The sequence below is a fragment of the Bidens hawaiensis genome, unplaced genomic scaffold, assembly GCF_021521415.1.
Source record: "Bidens hawaiensis isolate Kalapana, Puna unplaced genomic scaffold, B.hawaiensis_p1.1 tig00035875_1, whole genome shotgun sequence".
In the NCBI taxonomy this organism is placed as follows: domain Eukaryota; kingdom Viridiplantae; phylum Streptophyta; class Magnoliopsida; order Asterales; family Asteraceae; genus Bidens; species Bidens hawaiensis.
In genome coordinates this window covers 1-19,537 of record NW_027496236.1, presented here as the reverse complement: position 1 = coordinate 19,537, position 19,537 = coordinate 1, and the positions used below count along the sequence as shown (strand labels likewise).

The window sequence follows — 19,537 nt, the reverse complement described above, 5'->3', positions numbered from 1 at the left end:
TTAAAACACATGTAACACTTGAGTGTTTTTTCTTTTTTTAAATTAAATTTTGAATTTTATTATTATTATTGCAGGTGTTCAATGCTTAAATGAGCTAATCCAAAGCCATTAGGAAGATGATTAAACAAGTTCCCAGATATAGGAAGCATAAGAAAGTGAAGATGGATGTTATAGAATGATTTGGGAAGAGTTTGGATTAGAAACCTTAAGCCCATCGGCGGACCTTTCAATGGGCCAAAGCGGGCCGCGGCCTCATCACGTTTTTCGCTCGATAGTGTATTTTTCTTGAAAAAATCAAAAATATATATACGTGTATTGAGTTCGGCCCATCCAAGTTATTTGAGTTTGGCTCATCCATATTATTTGAGTCCGGGCCAACCTTGAATCTTTTTAAAAAAAATAAAGTTTGTCTAAAGCCGATAAACGTAAAGATAAAAAAAAGGCTAAAAAAATAAAGCTCCATAAGAACAAGCCAAAATAAATTTTAAACCAAAAAACCCGAACATTAAGCCTGAAACTAACCCTACCACCTGGTTGATGTTCGAACACAACAACAAACGGAGTATCCATTGTGCATTGGCCGCTGTGTGACTTACTGACTTGGTGAAATAGTTTGGGGTGAAATCGATTAATTGATTGATTGGGCGCTGCCGCTATTTGTTGAGGCCTGAGGTTCGAACTGACTCGTGTGGATGTGAAATCGATTACTCAAAACAAACAGTCAACAAAAGGCAGGTAGAGTCCAGGTTCGGCAATTCACATTTCACCATTTTGTTTTTTTTTTCAATTTAGTAGGTTAGGGTTTGGAATTATTGTTTGACTCGACCCGAACTGGACTGCCGACCCGAAACTTAGAAGTAGAAAAAAAATTTTGGGTCTCGTGACTTTCGACCCATCCATACTAGATGTTCAATATCCGCCACTACTTAAGCCGATGCTAAAACTGAACACGATGGGTAGACAAAAAACGACCAAGAAGTAAAACGAGTATATGTTGGGCTAGAATATGAGTTGGAACCCGTAACATATGAATTTTGGGTTTCTCGACGATGGAAACTCAAAATTGAGGTTATCTTTGGTCGCATATCGCAACAATATGGTTACATGTCCATCGCGATACGCGATGGACATACAAAACGTGAAAAAACGAGTTTTGACCTATATCTTCTATTTTACGAACCCTAATCCATTATTACAACTTCCAGCCATTGTTTAGGCGGTTTTGGGTGAATTTAGGCTACCAATCATCTCTTGATCAATCCTAATGGCTTTTCTCATCGTAATTGAAGGTCTAATGAAGACGATGAGCGACTAATTTTCTCGAGTCATACAGGTTTTCCCATGTTTTAAGAGCGAACTAATTGTAATTATTTATTATTGATCTATGAACATTAATGTTTGGTATTATTGTGCACTCAACTGGTTTAGGTTTATTTCAATTAGAACGATTAGTTTGCCAGCTGCTATGATATGTATTCATAGGGTTGTATTGATTAGATTGACTATGATGAAGCATACAATTGCCCTTAGTTGAGTCATGCTGGCAGAGACCTTTTGATAACCATTGTCGTGTGTTAGCGATTGTTGATGTCTAAGGTTTAACTAGTTGATTAACCAGATTCAATTGTTGATAATTAACTTGCTAAATGACCTGAGATTGCCGTTTGTTACACCCAATGTGTGAATTGTTCTTGTTAATTGTTTGAAACTTGATTACTTGTTTGCTTGATTCTAAACTCAAATCATTGCTAGTAGATCAGCACTCTTAATTGCTACTTGAAAATGTTAGAAATTGATTGCATGTTACACTGACCACAAACTCATCGTGGTTCAACACTCTACTTGTCCTAACTAGTTTAAGGTGATTAAGATACCTGATATTATTATTGTTTCAATTAGATCACGACTTCTTAGATCACCAAGCATGTTCGTTTTAGTTTCACGTCAAACACATGTACACCCTTGATCAAACTAAAATATAAATTAAAAACGAAAAAGGTAAAACAACTAAAATGTTTCCCACATCGTCCTCGTTCGTTAAAAAAATAATAAAAAAATCCGGTTCGTCTCGGTTCAGGTTCGGTTTTTTCGGTTCGGCTTTGGTTCTTTTTTCATTTTGGCCGGTTTCGGCTTCGATGTTTCGGTTTATCTTCGTTTTCGACTTCTCGGTTTCTATTCGGTTTCGTGAGTTTTGTTTGAAATAAAATAGGATGAAGCTTTAAACAAACCCATTTTAACCCATAACCCGAATCGAATGACTTGCTTCCCAATCCATTGCGACCTCCTTAAAAAGGTTCTTTTAGTTCAGCATTCCTTCCGCCTGCCCTGCACTTCCACGATTTCCGATCTGCTCGATTGTCAGGTAATTAATAAATAACTGGCTTCCAATTCTTGTAGTTACGTTACAAAATTGACGTACTCCTAAAATCAACAATTAGGGTTAGACAACCTAAACAATTCACTTGTTGATTCATCATTTACTGATGTTTATTGGATCTAGTTGATTGAATCCATGCAGTATGCGTACTGGTATTGTCAATTGCATATTTGAAACCACTGATAGCTATTAATATGAATGGGTATTAGGATTTTACTAAAGGCATTTTTCACTTTTGTTATAGTCAACAGTTTAAAATGACTTGACTTACAATGTTTCAAGGCTGCTTGTTACTTGCAGAACCCGCAATTGACTCGACAGCTGACTAAGACTGGAAGCTCGTTTTTCCGAAAGCAATGGATTCTAAACACACCGGAGACGTGTTAAGGTAATCTTTGTTGAATTTTATTTTTTTTAGTGTTCGATACATTTGTGAGCATCTAATGATATTCATCTTTTATGTGTAGACACTTGGAGAAGCAAGATGAACTCCTCATGGACGCTTATAGATCAATGTCACATGAATTGCATAAACTTCAGGTAATGTTTTTGCTATATATATTTGATTATTTTTACTTTCTTACCAAATTATTAATCATCTTTTAACAATTTTGTAGGTAGAGGAAGAAATGTTAATGAAAACATTTTATCATCTCATGGAAACTAAAGGTCTAACCAAGAAGGTAACATTAATGACCACAAATCACTGCAGCTAATCATTGAATTTGCAAGCTTTTCATATTAGAATTTATAATGAAATTTGAGTGTATCCTTTAATATTTATGGCAGAAACAAGATGGGACAAATGCTTCGGAAGAAAGCGAGCCGCCCCAATCAAAAGCATTGGTTATTGTCGATGACGTGGAAAAGCAGTAAATATGTTAAGCGCGGTTATGGCGTTGTACTTTTTGTGAGGTCAAATGTGCTTCGAGGATCGGTTTTGGGTGACCGCTTGTTCTTTAGCAACCTGGGTTTTAATGTGTTTCATGCTAATGACTACATAATTTTGCTTCAAAATATTAAAACAGGTGACACATTGTTAAGACTTAGTTATATGTAGAGTTTGTTAGATGAGTAGGCCGTGCAGGTTGGGTGGCGCGCCTAAACATGGCTGGGTTTATTTTATGACTTGTGCTCATCATTATTAAAAAACCTATCCTTCCATAAATGCTATAAACATTTTTACTCTACAATCATAATACTGTTTTAAAGTATAAGTTAAAATGGTCTTAAAGGTTGAATGTGTTGATGGAATATCTGATTTATCTATTAAAATTAAAATGAACTAGTATTTCGACCCCCCCGCCCGTAGCCAAAGAAACTAAGTCCTTCCAAGGTTACACGAAACAGGTCCTTGATTAACATTCGAGACCTTGTATACAAAACCGAAACCACCCAATACGCTTCAGCACCGCCAGCTACAAACCCTATCATTTGCCGCTACGACACAACAACTGCAATTAGTTCAGAAACCAAGAGGTTAGGAAATTCAATTATAAGCTATTATAATAAACGAAATGAAATTACCTTTGCATGTTAATCCATTTAAGCAAACGGGTCAACGGCTCCTCCATTAGCACAACACCACCGTCGACTCTTAACCTCATCAATGCATCATAGGCTACGGATCCTCAACCGATCTCATATCCACAAAAGCAAACCTCTTTTCATGATTAATGTATACATTAACAACAGAATCATGCTAGCCACAATCTAGAAAAAAAACAAATAATTAAAAATATTGTCTATAGTGAATCATCTATAACCAACAAAAAGGAAATAAATATAGCAACGCAGGCTTCAAAAAGAACACAATCATAACCACATCACGTGAACCGGATAGATAAAGAACTTAAACCTCTATAAAACAAATAAATTTCACTTTATGAACCAAAATCATATTTTCGTATTGAACAACATCAGTTTTAACAATTTGAAGCCTCCTATCATATGTCAAGTGGCACTCAATAATGTAAACAGAACCAATAGCCTAATTAGTCTCAAATGTGTAATAATTCCAATTACAAACATAAAAGAAAAAAAAAGCCAAATCAGATCCACATTAGGACAATCGAAGAACATATAACAAAAATAAAAAATCTAATTAGCAGAAAGTAAGGAACTTCAAATGATATGAAAAAAATTGTCTTCAAATATATGCAATCTGAGAACATAGAAACCTACTTGAAACACAAAGACAACGGCCGATGACGACTTCCTATTGTCACACCCCGACTAGCACAATGCGGAAGCATAAAACGGGAATCTAACAGACACCTCTGGTATCAACAACATTGTTTATAAAGAAACATTACAAACTAATTTACAATATATTACATTACGTTGTTCTAACATTGTTTTACAGTCTAGGTGTTATAAACAAAACTAGTTCATTAACTATACGATCTTACTACTAACACCCCTGCTTCTATTCACATAGCATCAACCACACACCTTGAGCAAGTAACAGATCACCAAATCACTCCGATTTAGGTACACCTGAAAAGCAGTTTAAAACGGGTCAACTACTAGAGTTGGTGAGTTTCACGAGTTTCAAGAAAACAGTTATGAATATTCACAAGTTAACACTTGTATCACGATATAAGTATGTATGCATGTATGTAAATGATGTAATTATGCTAAGCTACAGTGAAGCCTTGACCGTATGTGCTGCTTGCATCCATTTCCCACGCTCAATCAGCCACTGTGGCTCCCCTTTCGCCCACAACTTGCCCCCCCGGTAGCTATGTCTAACACTACATAGCTTGTATATATAAATATGGTCATGTGCAAACGGCGCTATGTGACACGGCAACCAGGCCGATTCTGTTTGGGTTTGTCAAACCAATAGTACTATTCACAAGCCACCGGCTCGAGGTTAATCACTTTGATCGTGAGGACTTTCGTGTGTTAGCACTTAGATAATTCACATCATCACAAATTTCAGATATGTAGACATAATCAAACATGTTTTTCACCCCAAAAGTTCGTAAAACTGTTTAAAGAGTGGGGTCATGAAACTCACTGTTTAGTAGATAATCAGTAGCACGTCGGTTCGAGGTTCGTGTAACTTGTAATCACAGTTTCCTATAATTAATATTATAATAATATTAATACTTTAATATTATTATAATCTCAATACTAAACTGGGCTGTATAACTAATCTGGGTATAGTTGGAACGCCCAGTAAGTGGCAATAGGCTTAGGTTGTGATGTTGTTCAATGTCTAATACTTAAAACCGAACTTGGCTCAGTTTCTCGTTTTCCCAGCTGGGCCAAGTTGTTCGTTTACGCGTTCAGAAAACAGTTATGGAGAAATAAGCTTGGGTAAATGTATTGGTTAATAAAATGATTAAGTTATAAAGAAAGATCACATATTGGGGTCCCGGATTAGCTACGGGGCCCGTTTCCGTTTATTTAGTTTTATTTAAGAAGAAACGCGAACAATCTATCCGGATTGTCCAGGTTTCTCATAGAAAAGTTCGTTTTTACTTAATTAATCCAAAAATATGATTTTTGATCACTCTTGGTGTTTTGATATTCCCGCAGGTTCGTTAGTCGCGAACTTGCCGGTTTATATAAAAACTGAATTTGTTTAATTTTCAAATTAGCATAATTAATTAACCGTTAATCATTAAATTATGAAAATTTAGCCACTTATCAATTAAATTATGTAGATTTTTATAAAAATATTTCTAGAATTATTTACTGATTTACTAATTTATAAAAATTCACTTTATCAGCTATATTTCGCCTGAAAATTATCCGTTTATCCCAAACAATATCCAAAAATTCCACAAAAATTTCTGAATACTCAAATCATGTCCCAAAACAATCTGTATCAATTCCAGAATGTAAAAAGCTCATGCAATATTCTTTTCGGCCCATATTCGGCTATAAAAATTCACACGAACGCGTAGGCACAAAACACCCTTTGACTTCTCCAAATGATCCCAAAATTCATATGTTATCAAAATAAATTAAATCTGAGTTCCCAGAAAAATTTCATGATTTTAGAAGCATTTTAACTATTTTTCCCCATTAAACGTCCCAATTCGGTAATAAATTCGCCAAATATTCTCGGATGGTCGAAAAATTACCAAATTTAAACAGGGAGTCAATGGCATGGTCCCTGATGTCCCTAAAAAATTTCAAGGCCTAAAAATATGCACATCACAACCTTAACCAAAACAGCCCGTAAGCGAGTGTTTCGACATTACCTTAGCGGTTTTGGTTCGTTTCCGCCTTTCTAATCAACTTTTCAAGTTCTTGTGCTCCTATGTAGGCTAGATAAAAGTCCTATATCACAAACCCAGCAAGTTTCATCAATAGAACAGCCCTTTAACTTAGGGTTTCGGCTAGGGTATAAAAACGAACTTTTGAACAGTAAAAATGCCGTTTCAACCCTTTAATCCGTGTTTATGGCCAAAAAAACTATCAAACCAGGTTCCTCACCATGTGTATAATCAAAACATGTCTATGGACCATTTTAGGATTTTTACATGGTTAGGAATGATTTTTGGCAATTAAAACATGTTTATATGTTATTAACATAATCAAATCAAGTTAAAAATGATGAAAATGATTAAGATACCTAGGGTTTTGAAGGGTTTGGATGCATATCAGCTTGCAGCTGCTTTGTAGAATGTTTTGAGTGAAAATGATGTTTCAACAAAGCTTCTAAAACAAGTTATACAATTTTTGGGGTGCCCCCCCCTCTTGCGATCGGAACTCCTTATGGGCCCACTTTGGGCCTATTTTGACCCAAGTTTCTGATTTTTCAAGCCCAAATACGAAAATCCCGGTCCAAATTTAGTTCGGGTTCGGATTTTGTCGCGAAAAACTTATCGGGTGCGTCAAACAGTGCGAAAACGAGTGTTTTTCGGCTAGTTTTGTGTAAAATTACAAAAGCATGCTATATGCTTGTAAAAATAGAAAATATTTTCACGGATCGCTTAAAACATTTCAAAGAAGTGTTTGGTAAGTCTTTTTCGGCTTAACGGATGATACAATGCTTGGTTTGTAACTATCTTTCGCGTTTAAATCTATAGCGGGTAGTTAAACGAACATGTTTTCGTTTAACTTGTTTGCTATCAAACTAAGGCCATATCATCAATATTTTGACTTATATTAAACGTATATCACTTATAGATGGCCCCCCCGGGATATCTGGGTCATAACCAGACCCGTTCGGTTAATCGTTTGATTGTTACGTATTACGCGTTTATTTGCTTAATCGATAAACACGTACTGAGGTGTAGCTTGTTTTGGCTCAAATGTCATACCTATCATCATCCATTGCCGATGATGAAGATACTGGAGCTGTCAATCGAGATTAACCTCTGCCACATCCATATACAACCAAAAGTCGTCGGTCTCCGCCACCACCGCCGCCTAGGGTTCCAAATTGGAACCCGGCAACGGTCGTAATCGAAGCACAGATGGCGGAGAACAACACCGATTCCCCTCTGTCACAACCATAGACAAACAAAAGTCGTTGGTCTCTGCATCTGGAACCCTAGGTGACGGAGGTAAGTAGGTCAATTTTGGTAATTAGGGTTCTCTTTTAATTATATTTGAATCTATTCATGGTTAATAAACATCAATTGGGTTGCATTTTTGACCAAAAATATTGTCCGACAGGTGTATGATGAAATGCCGGTAGCTAAAATGGTTTGATTTTTCTACTTTTTGACACTATTTTTGACAAAATGTAGCAAACAGAATACACCGACGCTAAAGGTTCTTTCATTATCTCTATTAACCAATTTGTTTCATTTGCTGATTTTTGACACTATATTTGTTGTGCTATTATTATTTGCAAGATGGTTATAACATTTGTTTAAAGTGCTAATCACATGAATAGTAAAGTGAATACACACCAAGAATTAATTATAGATTTTGTCACACATGTTATAATCTGGCAGTTTCGTTTTGTTCACAACATTGTTTGTTTAATGTTTGTCATTTTATGTTTTGTCAACCACATTTCTTGCTCGACAGGTATTAGATGAAATGCCAGTAGCTAAAAGCCCGCGATTGGCAATCAAAGGTAGTTTGAAAGTAATTTACATGGTAATATGTTATTTACTAATGTCGATTTGTTCATGTGCCACTTAATATGAAGGCTGTGATGGCTATGATGATCGATTTATTCTGAGGGGACATCGATTATAGGATTCGTATTGTGGCATGGAAAGATCCGGAAGGTCTGGTCATGAACTATGCAATTGTGAATTTGATCCCCCACTTAGAGATCTGAGCCTTGGCGATTGACGCTCGATGGTACAACAGGTTGGATCTCTATTGCTTTCTTGGTATGGTATGTGAAACTATCTAATTTTAATAAATAATATTTATATGTGTTATTTATTTTTTTGCAGTCAACTACTGACTTATGAACTATTCTGATTCAGAATTGTATTCTATTGTTGGCATTCTTTTCGTTAATAATTTGAATGGGACTGCTACAGGAGTCGATTATTTCGATTCACCTCTGTAAGAGGCTGTCTCTATTTGCTTAAGAGGCTGTGATGATGTTTTCTATGAAGAATCACATCTTGGCGGGGCATAATCGGAGTACAAAACTCTTTTGCAGCCATTTGCATTCTAATGCACTCATCTGAGCCAGCGGATGTGATATTTTACATCCGCCTAATGGGTTATTTCTGCTATCTTTTGAATATTATTTATCAATATGTTAAAAAGGCTGTGATGATTTTATCTGAGCGTTTTGTTAGCTTTCGTTAATGCCGACAAGTGTCTAAACGTTCCAAGTTTGGCTAGCGACTTCAACACTTCGCCACAATGCGCTAATTGATGGAAGAAGTCCACAATTGGTTCTGGCTATGTCGCATCTTGAGTTTTTTCATTTGCTTTTTACAGTTGACATTAACCATGAAGTTACCATGCCACTTGAGATTACATTCAAATCTATGTGAGAAGATGTGCAATGCAACTGCAGTTGCTGATGAAAATGTGACTTTCCTTATGTATCTAAATTTAGGCATTTGTTTTCTATGTATTTAGCAAATAGAATGCATTATAATTCTTTTTTTAAATGTGCCAATTTGCATAATGAAATTGTACGTTGATTTAATTGAAAATCGAATTTGAAGATTGAAAATGAGATGAAAAGTAAAGTTTTGAAATAATTTGTAAAGGGCATCAAGCTTGATCCGTGTCTTGACTTGGTACTGCCATTGTTATTTCGCTATTTAACTCTAAATTTTGCAAGTAAACATTTGGCTTAACGACAACGCGCGGGTTCTAAATACTAGTTTAACTTTAATATAAAAATATATATATATTTCAGTATAGTTTATATAGACAATTAAGTCGTGTCTAGTATACGTTACTTTATGAATAATTATGACAATTTGTTTTTAAACAACAATTTTCTTTTACATAAAATCTAAGGATTTAAACATGACATCTCACTTTCATAAAATAAACACCATACAACCTTAACAAATTTTATGTAGACATATTGACATAAGAAACTAGAAAACTCTATATTAAAATGAATATTACTCTGATACAATTTTATTTATTATTATTATTTTTTTCTAAACAACCAAACATGTATTACGGGAAATGAACTTTTGACCTTCAATTTTATATTTAAACCATCTTATCACCCCACTAAAGCAGGAATGACCTCTTATACAATTAATGTTACTATTTAAAAATAAGTTATATTTGAGTGTAATTAGAAGAAGAAAAAAAACATACGTATAAGTTAATATTATGGGTTGGCCCAGTTGGTTATAGCAATAAAGATAAGAACTAGCCTTTCTTCGAGAGGTCGTCAGTTCGAATCCAAGCCAAGATGGAGGTTTTATCACTTTTATCCTATCTGCATTACGTCAGAGGGTTTCGACTCTTGTGACGACGCAACTAATGTCTAGTGGCATAAGAGGAGAAATAGAGAATGTTCCTTCGGGGACGCGAGGACCCGAGAACCAAGGGTTCCAAAAAACGTTTTTAATTTCTAAAACTAGGGGGGTTATATTTAGACATTAAGACCCAGTTTTATGAGCTTCCCCAAATCTCCACTACTCGACGACGTCTCTCTTTCCGGCACCGGCGACGGCGAGATCAATATTATCTTTATAAGGTATATATATCTAATCACTCAACTTATTATATCTGCACATATTCCCCAGTTCTATATCCTGCAAGATCACACACAGTTTCATATATTTGCCCTACCAACTGAAACAATTTTCATTGATTTATTGTTCATCTTGTGAGAACAATGCAAGTTTATGTTCTATTCATAGTTTGAATATTGATTTATTATCAGTAGGGATGTTTCTATGAAGTGTGTTCGTTATGTTAAAGTCTTGATTCATAATGCGTATCACCTGTTCGACGAAATGCGTGAGAGGCAAAACCATTGTCATGGCTTTTAAAAATTTTATGCCCAAATAGCATTCAGTGATCTGGGTTTTGTTAAAGATTAAACTTTATTGTCTCTGCCAATATTTTGCGTCTCCATGGTATAAGTTTATCTTAATGTTTACTGGAGTATGCTCTATATTGGTGTTATTTTGTTTGTTCCTTATTCTTTTAATCATGTGGTAGACTGATAAGTTTAGTGCTTATACTTACTAAGAAGTAGGAGTGACATGCGGGTCGGGTCCGGACGGGTTTGGGTCACGGGTCAAAATGGTTTAGGGTCTAATGGGTGATTCAAAAAAGGGTTAATGCTGGTTACATGTGTTTAGGTGTTAGTTATGCGTGTTTAAACTCCAGTTGCGCGTGTAGAGTCGGTCACACGTACCAAATCGAGAAAATGCAGGTAACCCGGAACTCAGCTTGACGCGTAACTGGCTCTGCACAAGTAATCCGTGCCAGTTACACGTGTTTAATGTCGGTTACACGCATTCCGGTGCCAGTTACTCACATTCAGGCACCGGTGCGGCTGGTTACGCGTTTTTAATGTGTTTTTCCGCATTTTGACATCAGTTACGCATCTGAGGCCATGCTGCGCATGTGTTAGCGCCGGGTTGCATGTGTACCGGCTTCAGATTGCGCTTCCACGCGCCCGATACTGCATTACGCACTTACTGGCCGAGTGGCCGGGTTGCGCGTCCTATATCAACCTATTCTGATCTGTTTGAAAAATAACATCAACCCATTTTGACCCATTTCATTAGAAAGGGCTGTCTCAATTAACCCACTTGGACCCATTCTATGAGAAGCATTGACTCATATCAACCCAAAATTTTTGAAAAACGACCCATATCAACCCAATTTTGGGATGGTTGGTCAAAATTTATAGGCCTAACCAGGAGCTGTAAATCTATAATGAAATTGGTTTCTTTATCTGCTAATTTAGGTACACTTGTTGGAAGACAAAAGGTTAAAGAAAGATGAGTTTGTTTCAGCAATGGGCCTTCTTAGTAAAAGAAGCACTTGACAAAAGCTTTCTACTTGCCAAATTCTTCTGTGCAGTTCATGTCACCAATACCTACCTCGGCTCAACTGCTGTGGTAAAAACTAAAAACCAAACTTTACCTCTTATATTATCTCTTTGTCGAAATCCAACAATCAGCTACCTGCAGGTCTTTGGTCCTAGTATGCTCCCTACCTTTAGTCTTACTAACGAGCTCGTCTTGTTAGAAAGAATCTCAACCCGAAACGGTAAAGCGGGTACCGGTGACGTAGTCGTACTCCAATCTCCTGAAAATCCAAGAAAGTTTGTCACCAAAAGGATCACTGGAATGGAAGGTGACAAAATTACCTACATTGTGGATCCCAAAAATAATGATAAAACCGAGACCATTATTGTATGATGATTGATCTACAACATTTATCTTTACTATTTCAGTATTTTGAGTGTGAATAAACAACTTATTGTTGATGGGTTAATATTGTAAATATGTAGGTTCCAAAGGGGCATGTTTGGGTTCAGGGAGATAATATTTATAATTCTTATGATTCGAGGAATTTTGGACCGGTTCCTTATGGGCTGCTTAAAGGGAAGATTTTCTGGAAGGCAAGTTTATCTCGTCGTTTGGATCATCATATTACATCTTATTTTGTTATTGTTAGGTTATAAAATTCAATTAGGCTTGAGAGTGTATATATAAATGTTTACAGATATGGCCCACTAGTGCATTTGGGTCAGTTGCAAAGAGACCAGAAACTGTTGACCCGGCCCTTAAGGTACGTTCTGCACACGGCATTTAACTTTGTTTATATGTTTCTCGGATGGTTCTTATCATATAAGAAGGTGATTATATTGTCCTCTAGTTTTGTTTTCTTTTTTTGTTGAAATTTTGGTCATATTTGTTTTGGTCACAGGATTTGGAGCAGGCAAACCAGTCATGATAATACAGTAGAGTTGTGAGTTTATCATACCTTCAATACTGAGAATCCTTTGAAGGGTTATTTTTCTGATATTTTTTACTAATAACTGGAACATATACACTTGTTTGCCTTTGAGGGAATGCATACCAACTGTTAAATTTGGGAATAATACCATTTGTCCTATTGAAGTTTTGCTGTTTTATCATGTGGTATGGATTTGTTTGTTTTTTTAGTATCTTCAGTTTCATGTTCAATAACATATGACCGGTTGAATACTACGTCAAAACGAGTTTGGGCCAAAATAAGTATCTTTTTTATACTGCTACTCTGCTAGCATCAACGAAGAACGTTTTTTATATAAATCTGATAACAAAACAAAATCTGTTTTTGTAGAGCCGTGTTTGTAACATATTTGTAACTTTGTAACCAAGTTAAAAGTTTTATAAAATATTAACTTGCAAAATAAAATACTCTTTTAGGTTAAATAAATCAATTTCGTAAACAATTTTCTTGTGCGTGTTATGCTGAGGTTCATGCTTACTACCAAAATAATCCTATCATTTTCTGATAAAAACAAGAGTAAAGTGCCATTTTCGTCATTGTGGTTTGGCAAATAATACGAATTTAGTCCAAAAAGTTTATTTTTTGCATATGGACCCTCCACGTTTCCTAATTCTTGCCAATTACATCCAAATCACTAACTCCGTTAAATTGAATCGTTAACTCAGGGGTAGACATGTCTTTTCACTCTTTCTTTATTACATGAGTACAGTGTCAAATTCGTCCCTGAAGTTTGGTTACATTTGCTAATTTCGTCCAAAAATATTTTTTTTTCGCAATTATATTCTCGATGTTTCCCAACTGTTGTCAATTTCGTCCAATTTGTTAACCCGGTCTAAATTTAACGTCAACTCAGGGGTGTTACTGTCCTTTTACATATTTGTTTACATTGTTATTATTGTTACGCTGAGCTAAACCCCTTATATGACTACAAATAAAGAAGAATAAATAAACGGATAATATATTGGATTCAAACATAGGAATCGTGAAATGTTATATATGTCATCAAACAAACACATAATAACAATAATGTAAACAAACATGTAAAAGGACAGTAACACCCATAAGTTAATGTTGAATTTAGACCGAGTAACAATTTGGACGAAATTGGCAACGGTTGGGAAAAATCAAGGGTCTACTTGCGAAAAAAAAATATTTTTGGACGAAATTCGCAAATATGACCAAACCTCAGGGACGATTTTGGCACTTTACTCATATAATAAAGAAATGGTGAAAAGACATGTCTACCTCTGACTAACGATTCAATTTAACGAGGTTAATGATTTGGATGTAATTGGCAAGAATTGAGAAACGTGGAGTGTCCATATGCAAAAAATAAACTTTTTGGACTAAATTCGCATTATTTGCCAAACCACAAGGACGAAAATGACAGTTTACTCCTTACTCTAAAAACAATATAAGAACTTACCGAGATTGCCTTTTGATAAGAACGATAATAAAAAACGATTGTATCGTGATTTTTTTATCAAGTATTTGCTTCGTGAAAAAAGTAATTTAATATTGTTTATTTGATAGAGATTAAATAGTGAGTCTCGTTCTGTAAATGTATTGAACGAACATGAACATGGGCATTCTTGTGTTCGTTCATTTCACTTTACACAAACACGAAAATTTAACCAGACAACTAGTTCTCGTTTAAAAAATTAGCATGTTCATGGTCATATATGGTCGTTCATATAAATCCAAACGAACATTATTGAACATACATAAGCGAACATACTTAAATGAACAAAATTGAATAAATATAAAACATTGAGTAGATAATTCATCCAAAAAAACGACACAAATGAACAAGTGAATCATATGTTCATGTTAGCTCATTTATTAAAAATGAACTTAGATAAAAGTTTCTACTGAACAATTTATTAATATTGATGAGCAAATGGTACCGGTTATGAATGAATGATACCTTACCCAAGTTTTTAGGACCCTTGCCCAGGTCTTCCTACTCTCCTCTTCGTCCTCATTGCTTCTTTGATCGCTCGCAGGTTCGATTCGCTGGTTATTCACTTGTTAGATTCCGTGATTACAGATCAGTTTGGCTTTTAATGTAGTCTTTCCGATCAGGTATGTTAATTGCCAAACTACCTGCTTTGTTTGTACACTTCCGATTGCAATTGCAAACTAGGGTTTTTAAGCTCTTGAATCTATCTATAATTATAATTATGCGTCTTATTTCGCAATTCAAATCAACACGCATTACCAATTTTTTAATTCCAATTAATCAACCAAATTTTATTTTAATAACTCTCTATGTAGGAGTTACTAAGAAGATGGAATGGTTCATATTATTTACTTCGGTAGCTCTTATCTGGTTAGCTTCACTCTGCAAATTCATCCTTCATGCATCATCATTTTACTCGTACCAATCTTCCTTCTTAAACAACACTGGTCAGTGATCCCAGATACATATGCTGCTATTGTAACATTTAACTTATATTACACTTTAATAATTGTTTTCTGAATGTATCAGCTGAAAAGAGAAACGTCCTGCTAGTCATCGCCCATCCCGATGATGAATCCATGTATGAATTATAATAATACTCTTTCAAATTTATTATTGACTTTATGGTATTGAACTATATTATTTGCAGGTTCTTTTCACCAACAATCAATTGGCTGACTTCAAGAGGGCATAACGTGCACATATTATGCATGTCAACTGGTAATATATTGTGTAACTATATTACTATAAGAGTTGCCAATGTGGCATGTATTTGATGTTGTGTTTTGTTAATTGGCTTGCAGGTAACGCGGATAATAAGGGAAATGTTAGAAAAGAAGAGCTTTATAGAGCTTCTGCTGTCCTTAAGGTGATATATTTTGTTACACAATATTATGTATAAGTTTAATTTTGTTGCTTATGATGGTCATACAGGTTCCCATTCAACAAGTGACAGTAATGGATCATCCAGATTTTCAGGTTTATTTCTTTCGCTACTAAAAAAATATTAATCTGTTTTTTATTTCTTGCCTATGAATAATATATTAATACCTGTTTGAATTTATCTTCAGGATGGTTTTGGGAATATATGGAATACGAGTTTGCTATCAAAGATTGCTGAGAAGAAAATTAATGATCACGCAATTGACATTGTAAGTTCCGATCTCTCTAATTTTTTGCATTTCACGTTTTATAACATATAAAAGTTAACCTTATATAATTTGTTGCAGATAATTACTTTTGATAACTATGGTGTATCAGGTCACTGTAATCACCGCGATGTACACCATGGTGTGCGGTAAGTGTCATTGTTGTATAAAACTTTTCTGCAAATTTAAATTAGCAGTTAAGATTTAAGAAATTATTATATAAATAATTGGTCTCCTTTTAGAAGGTTTCTGCTTGATGCTGCACAAGAAGATATTGAAGCATGGGAACTGGTATATTTTTCTTTCCCATTTTTTTAATGGTTGACTTTCTCTTATGTTTGACTTTTCAACATGCCGTGTGTGTTCCCTCAGGTGAGTACTAACATAATCCGCAAGTACAGTGGGCCAATTGATATATGGTTTTCTTTATGGAGTGCTCAAAGTTCTTTAAATGGACAAATGCATTGTGTGCTAAATGAATATCCACGTCGCAGTTATGCTGCGATGTTACAACACTTGAGTCAATGGGTATGGTATGTATCATAAGTTGACACTTGTGCTATAGAGCTTGTGGTTTGGCAAAAAAATATTTTTGGACGAAATTCGCAAATATGACCAAACCTCAGGGACGATTTTGGCACTTTACTCATATAATAAAGAACTAGTGAAAAGACATGTCTACCCCTGACTTAACGATTAAATTTAACGAGGTTAGTGATTTGGATGTAATTGGCAAGAATTGAGAAACGTGGAGGGTCCATATGCAAAAAATAAACTTTTTGGACTAAATTCGCATTATTTGCCAAACCACAAGGACGAAAATGGCACTTTACTCTTATTCTTTTTTGTCCAAATTTCACTAACATTTGTGCATATTTTCAGGTTTAGAAAGCTTTTTGTATCATTTTCAAGTTATACATATGTAAACACTTTGCGGAAGATTAACAAATAGGCAACCGGGAAGATATTTGCAGTCGACTAATAGTAGTTTTAAATTTTTGTGTACTTTTTTTTTTAAAGTTTATTGATGTTGGTAAACAATCCTTTTAGAGGTTTGCATCATCATACCAGGGTTTTGTTTATTTTATTGTTTTATGAGATTATTGTATACAATATTTTGATTAACATAGCATCTGGTTTATGTATTATGTTACCCAACAGCATTGGACAGAGTGTTTCTAGTTGAAACCAAGTGTTAACAGTTTGATTTTAATCATGATTCTGATGTAGTTATAACTGTTTAGTTTGCTACTTTGCTTGCTAAGAGTTGGAATGAAAAATTGATAGAAGATTGTTAGATTAGTTTATAGTAGTAAATAACATCCGATCCGATTTATGCACATGTAATCTTTAGTTGCTTCATTCAATTGATCCGATGTTCAAAACATTGATTTTATCATTTTTAGTATTGCAAATGAACACAGGACGAATGTCTTATAACTTGTTTTCATGAATTATGGCTTTGTGAGGGATCAAAACTAGAGTTGCTAAAAAAAGTTTGCAAAAACTCTCGCTTGAAATTGCATAGGCTCGGCTCGTAAACGAGCCGATCCTGAGCCAAGGTAAGCTCTCGTTTTCTTGTTGACTCGCTTGTTTAAATTAAAGCACAAATTTTAACACAACCCTAATTTATAAAAAAAAATATTACATACACACACATCAATAAGTATTAAAAATACAAACTTTGAAAACACAAAATCAAACGAGCTGGCTCAACGAACTACAGACTAACTTGAGTTTTTTGGCGGTCGAGCTCGAGCTCAACGTTTTAGTTCGTTAACACAAGCGAGATAATTCAGCTTTCTTCGGGTTATAAATAAGTTAAGCTTTGCTAGCTCGTCAAGCCTTATCAGGAGTGGAGCCCACCATGGTGTGGGTTTTACACTAGGGGTGTGAACGAGCCGAGCGTGAGCTTGACTAGGCTCAAGTTCGGCTCAATTCAAGTTCTTTTTCTAAAGCACGAGCTCGGTTGTGAGTTGTTTCTTCAAGCTCGACTTGCTTGTTATTTACTAATTAATATATATATATATATATATATATATATATATATATATACCTTTTTAATTATTTTCATGTATTTTGAGAAAAACCTTAAACTAGCCTTAGTTCATCTTGAACTCATGTTGTACCTTACGAGGTTGTGTACTGTAAATTAATACATAGAAGTCCAAAAAAGAAAAAAAAAGAAATAAAAATAAATAAGGCTTGATAAAACTCGACAAACCTAAATGAGCATCCATTATAAGGCTCGAGCTCATGCTCAATAACTAAACAAACTTTATTTGAGGTTGAGCATGTTAGCTTGTTTACACCCTTAAACTCTAGTCCATTCCCTAACCCAAATGTAATTATGCTATATAACAAATGACAAGTTTGGTGTCGCAAGTGCCCTATTGGGCCATTTGGCGGCACCGAACTGGCCCACAATTTTTGTTTTTGTTTTTTAGTTCAGTCATCATAATGAACGTAACGAAAACAGACAGAACGCCAATTTTTTTTCTGTTCCGGTAGTATAACGAACGTGACTGACCAAATTCCCGTAGACTCACTGTTTCAACGCCCGGGATCGAAAACGGTTGGGTTTTACCAACACTTGAGTTTTACCGACTGACCCCGTTGTTGACTACAAATGAAGTATTGTCTTTTACTCTGTAGTCTGTACCTATTTTCCCAAGCAAACTTTTATACTATCGTGGCAGACGCATACACCTTCCATCCATGGGGAAGACACCTTCATCTTCCGCAACTGCTGAATCTCCTACCACAACACCTCACACTCATAGGTGGTATCTTCAAATTAATAATTATAATAATCACAATTTCAGTAATGTTTTAGTTGTTTTTTCGTAACTGGTTCCTCCGTTTTCAATTTTACAGGAAAATGGCGTTGAGGCCAAGGCCAACTGTGACGATGAAAGACAAAGAAATTAGTACCGAAAAGAAGAGACCTAAAATGGGGGCAAATAAGAATAAGAAGAAGAAATTAGATGATGCTAATAAACCTAAAAAGCCACCCACAGCCTTCTTCTATTTCCTGTATGTTTCTCTCTGTTCAATTCTATGCTATCATTTACTTTATTACCCTGCACTGCATATGTTGTTCAATTATAATTAGGGTTTCTTTTTGTTTTATGATTTCTCTTTGAAACGAGTTAAAACAGAAAGCTGAAGGGGCTAAGTGAAAGAGCTAGATTAATTATAATTAGTATTTTATTAATACTTGGAATGTTTCGAGTTATCGGTTAGTAAGTTTGTTTATTTGCATGTTTATTGCTGATGCATCTCGGGTGACATTAGTTAATAGATAGTTGTTTGTAATACGTTTATATTTCATGTCGTTCATGTTTATGCTTATGTATCCTGAGTTAACAAACAAGGGTGTTCAGGTTTTGTTCAAGTATTGATTGTAGTCAGTTTTTAATCAATACAACAAGTGTTTGAAGTATTTGTGTGATTGTTCTACTCGTTTATTGCTTGTTATTGTTAATCAAGGGGATTCGTCACCCTTGATATTTCGTATTAGTCCCGTCAAAATCCATCTAGGGACCTACATTTATCTTATTAGTTTGAAAGTCCAGGAAGTAGGAGTTTGAGCCATAATATGTTTAGGAAGTTAATTAGTCTTGGACCTGATTTCCAACAATTTCAATTAATTAAGGGAGGATT

At 35.0% G+C, this 19,537-nt stretch overlaps 2 protein-coding genes and 2 long non-coding RNA genes across 5 annotated transcripts; all 4 read left to right on the top strand.

Annotated features, from left to right (window-relative positions):
• The first annotated feature begins 2,669 nt into the window (after positions 1–2,669).
• LOC143587779 (uncharacterized) lies at positions 2,670–3,333 on the top strand. Of its 2 annotated transcripts, none has more exons than XR_013144971.1 (4): positions 2,670–2,765; positions 2,845–2,917; positions 2,995–3,060; positions 3,167–3,333. It is a non-coding gene; the product is annotated as an uncharacterized LOC143587779 (long non-coding RNA). The 2 variants fall into 2 exon arrangements; XR_013144970.1 differs by having other exon boundaries at positions 3,164–3,333.
• Positions 3,334–11,757: 8,424 nt separating this feature from the next.
• Positions 11,758–12,718, top strand: LOC143587787 (mitochondrial ATP-independent inner membrane protease subunit 1a-like). Its single transcript, XM_077068974.1, has 4 exons — positions 11,758–12,174; positions 12,273–12,383; positions 12,488–12,553; positions 12,692–12,718. Exons 1-4 carry the CDS (start codon positions 11,758–11,760, stop codon positions 12,716–12,718), a joined length of 621 nt encoding a protein of 206 aa, XP_076925089.1.
• A 2,379-nt stretch (positions 12,719–15,097) lies between these two features.
• Positions 15,098–15,448, top strand: LOC143587778 (uncharacterized). Its single transcript, XR_013144969.1, has 3 exons — positions 15,098–15,169; positions 15,252–15,303; positions 15,373–15,448. It is a non-coding gene; the product is annotated as an uncharacterized LOC143587778 (long non-coding RNA).
• A 336-nt stretch (positions 15,449–15,784) lies between these two features.
• On the top strand, positions 15,785–16,823 carry LOC143587777 (uncharacterized; the record flags this gene model as incomplete). The annotated part of the gene is made up of 5 exons (XM_077068963.1): positions 15,785–15,874; positions 15,953–16,020; positions 16,114–16,162; positions 16,244–16,404; positions 16,754–16,823. Coding segments are annotated over 5 exons (438 nt in total), but the record flags the coding sequence as incomplete, so codon positions are not given.
• Positions 16,824–19,537: the final 2,714 nt, after the last annotated feature.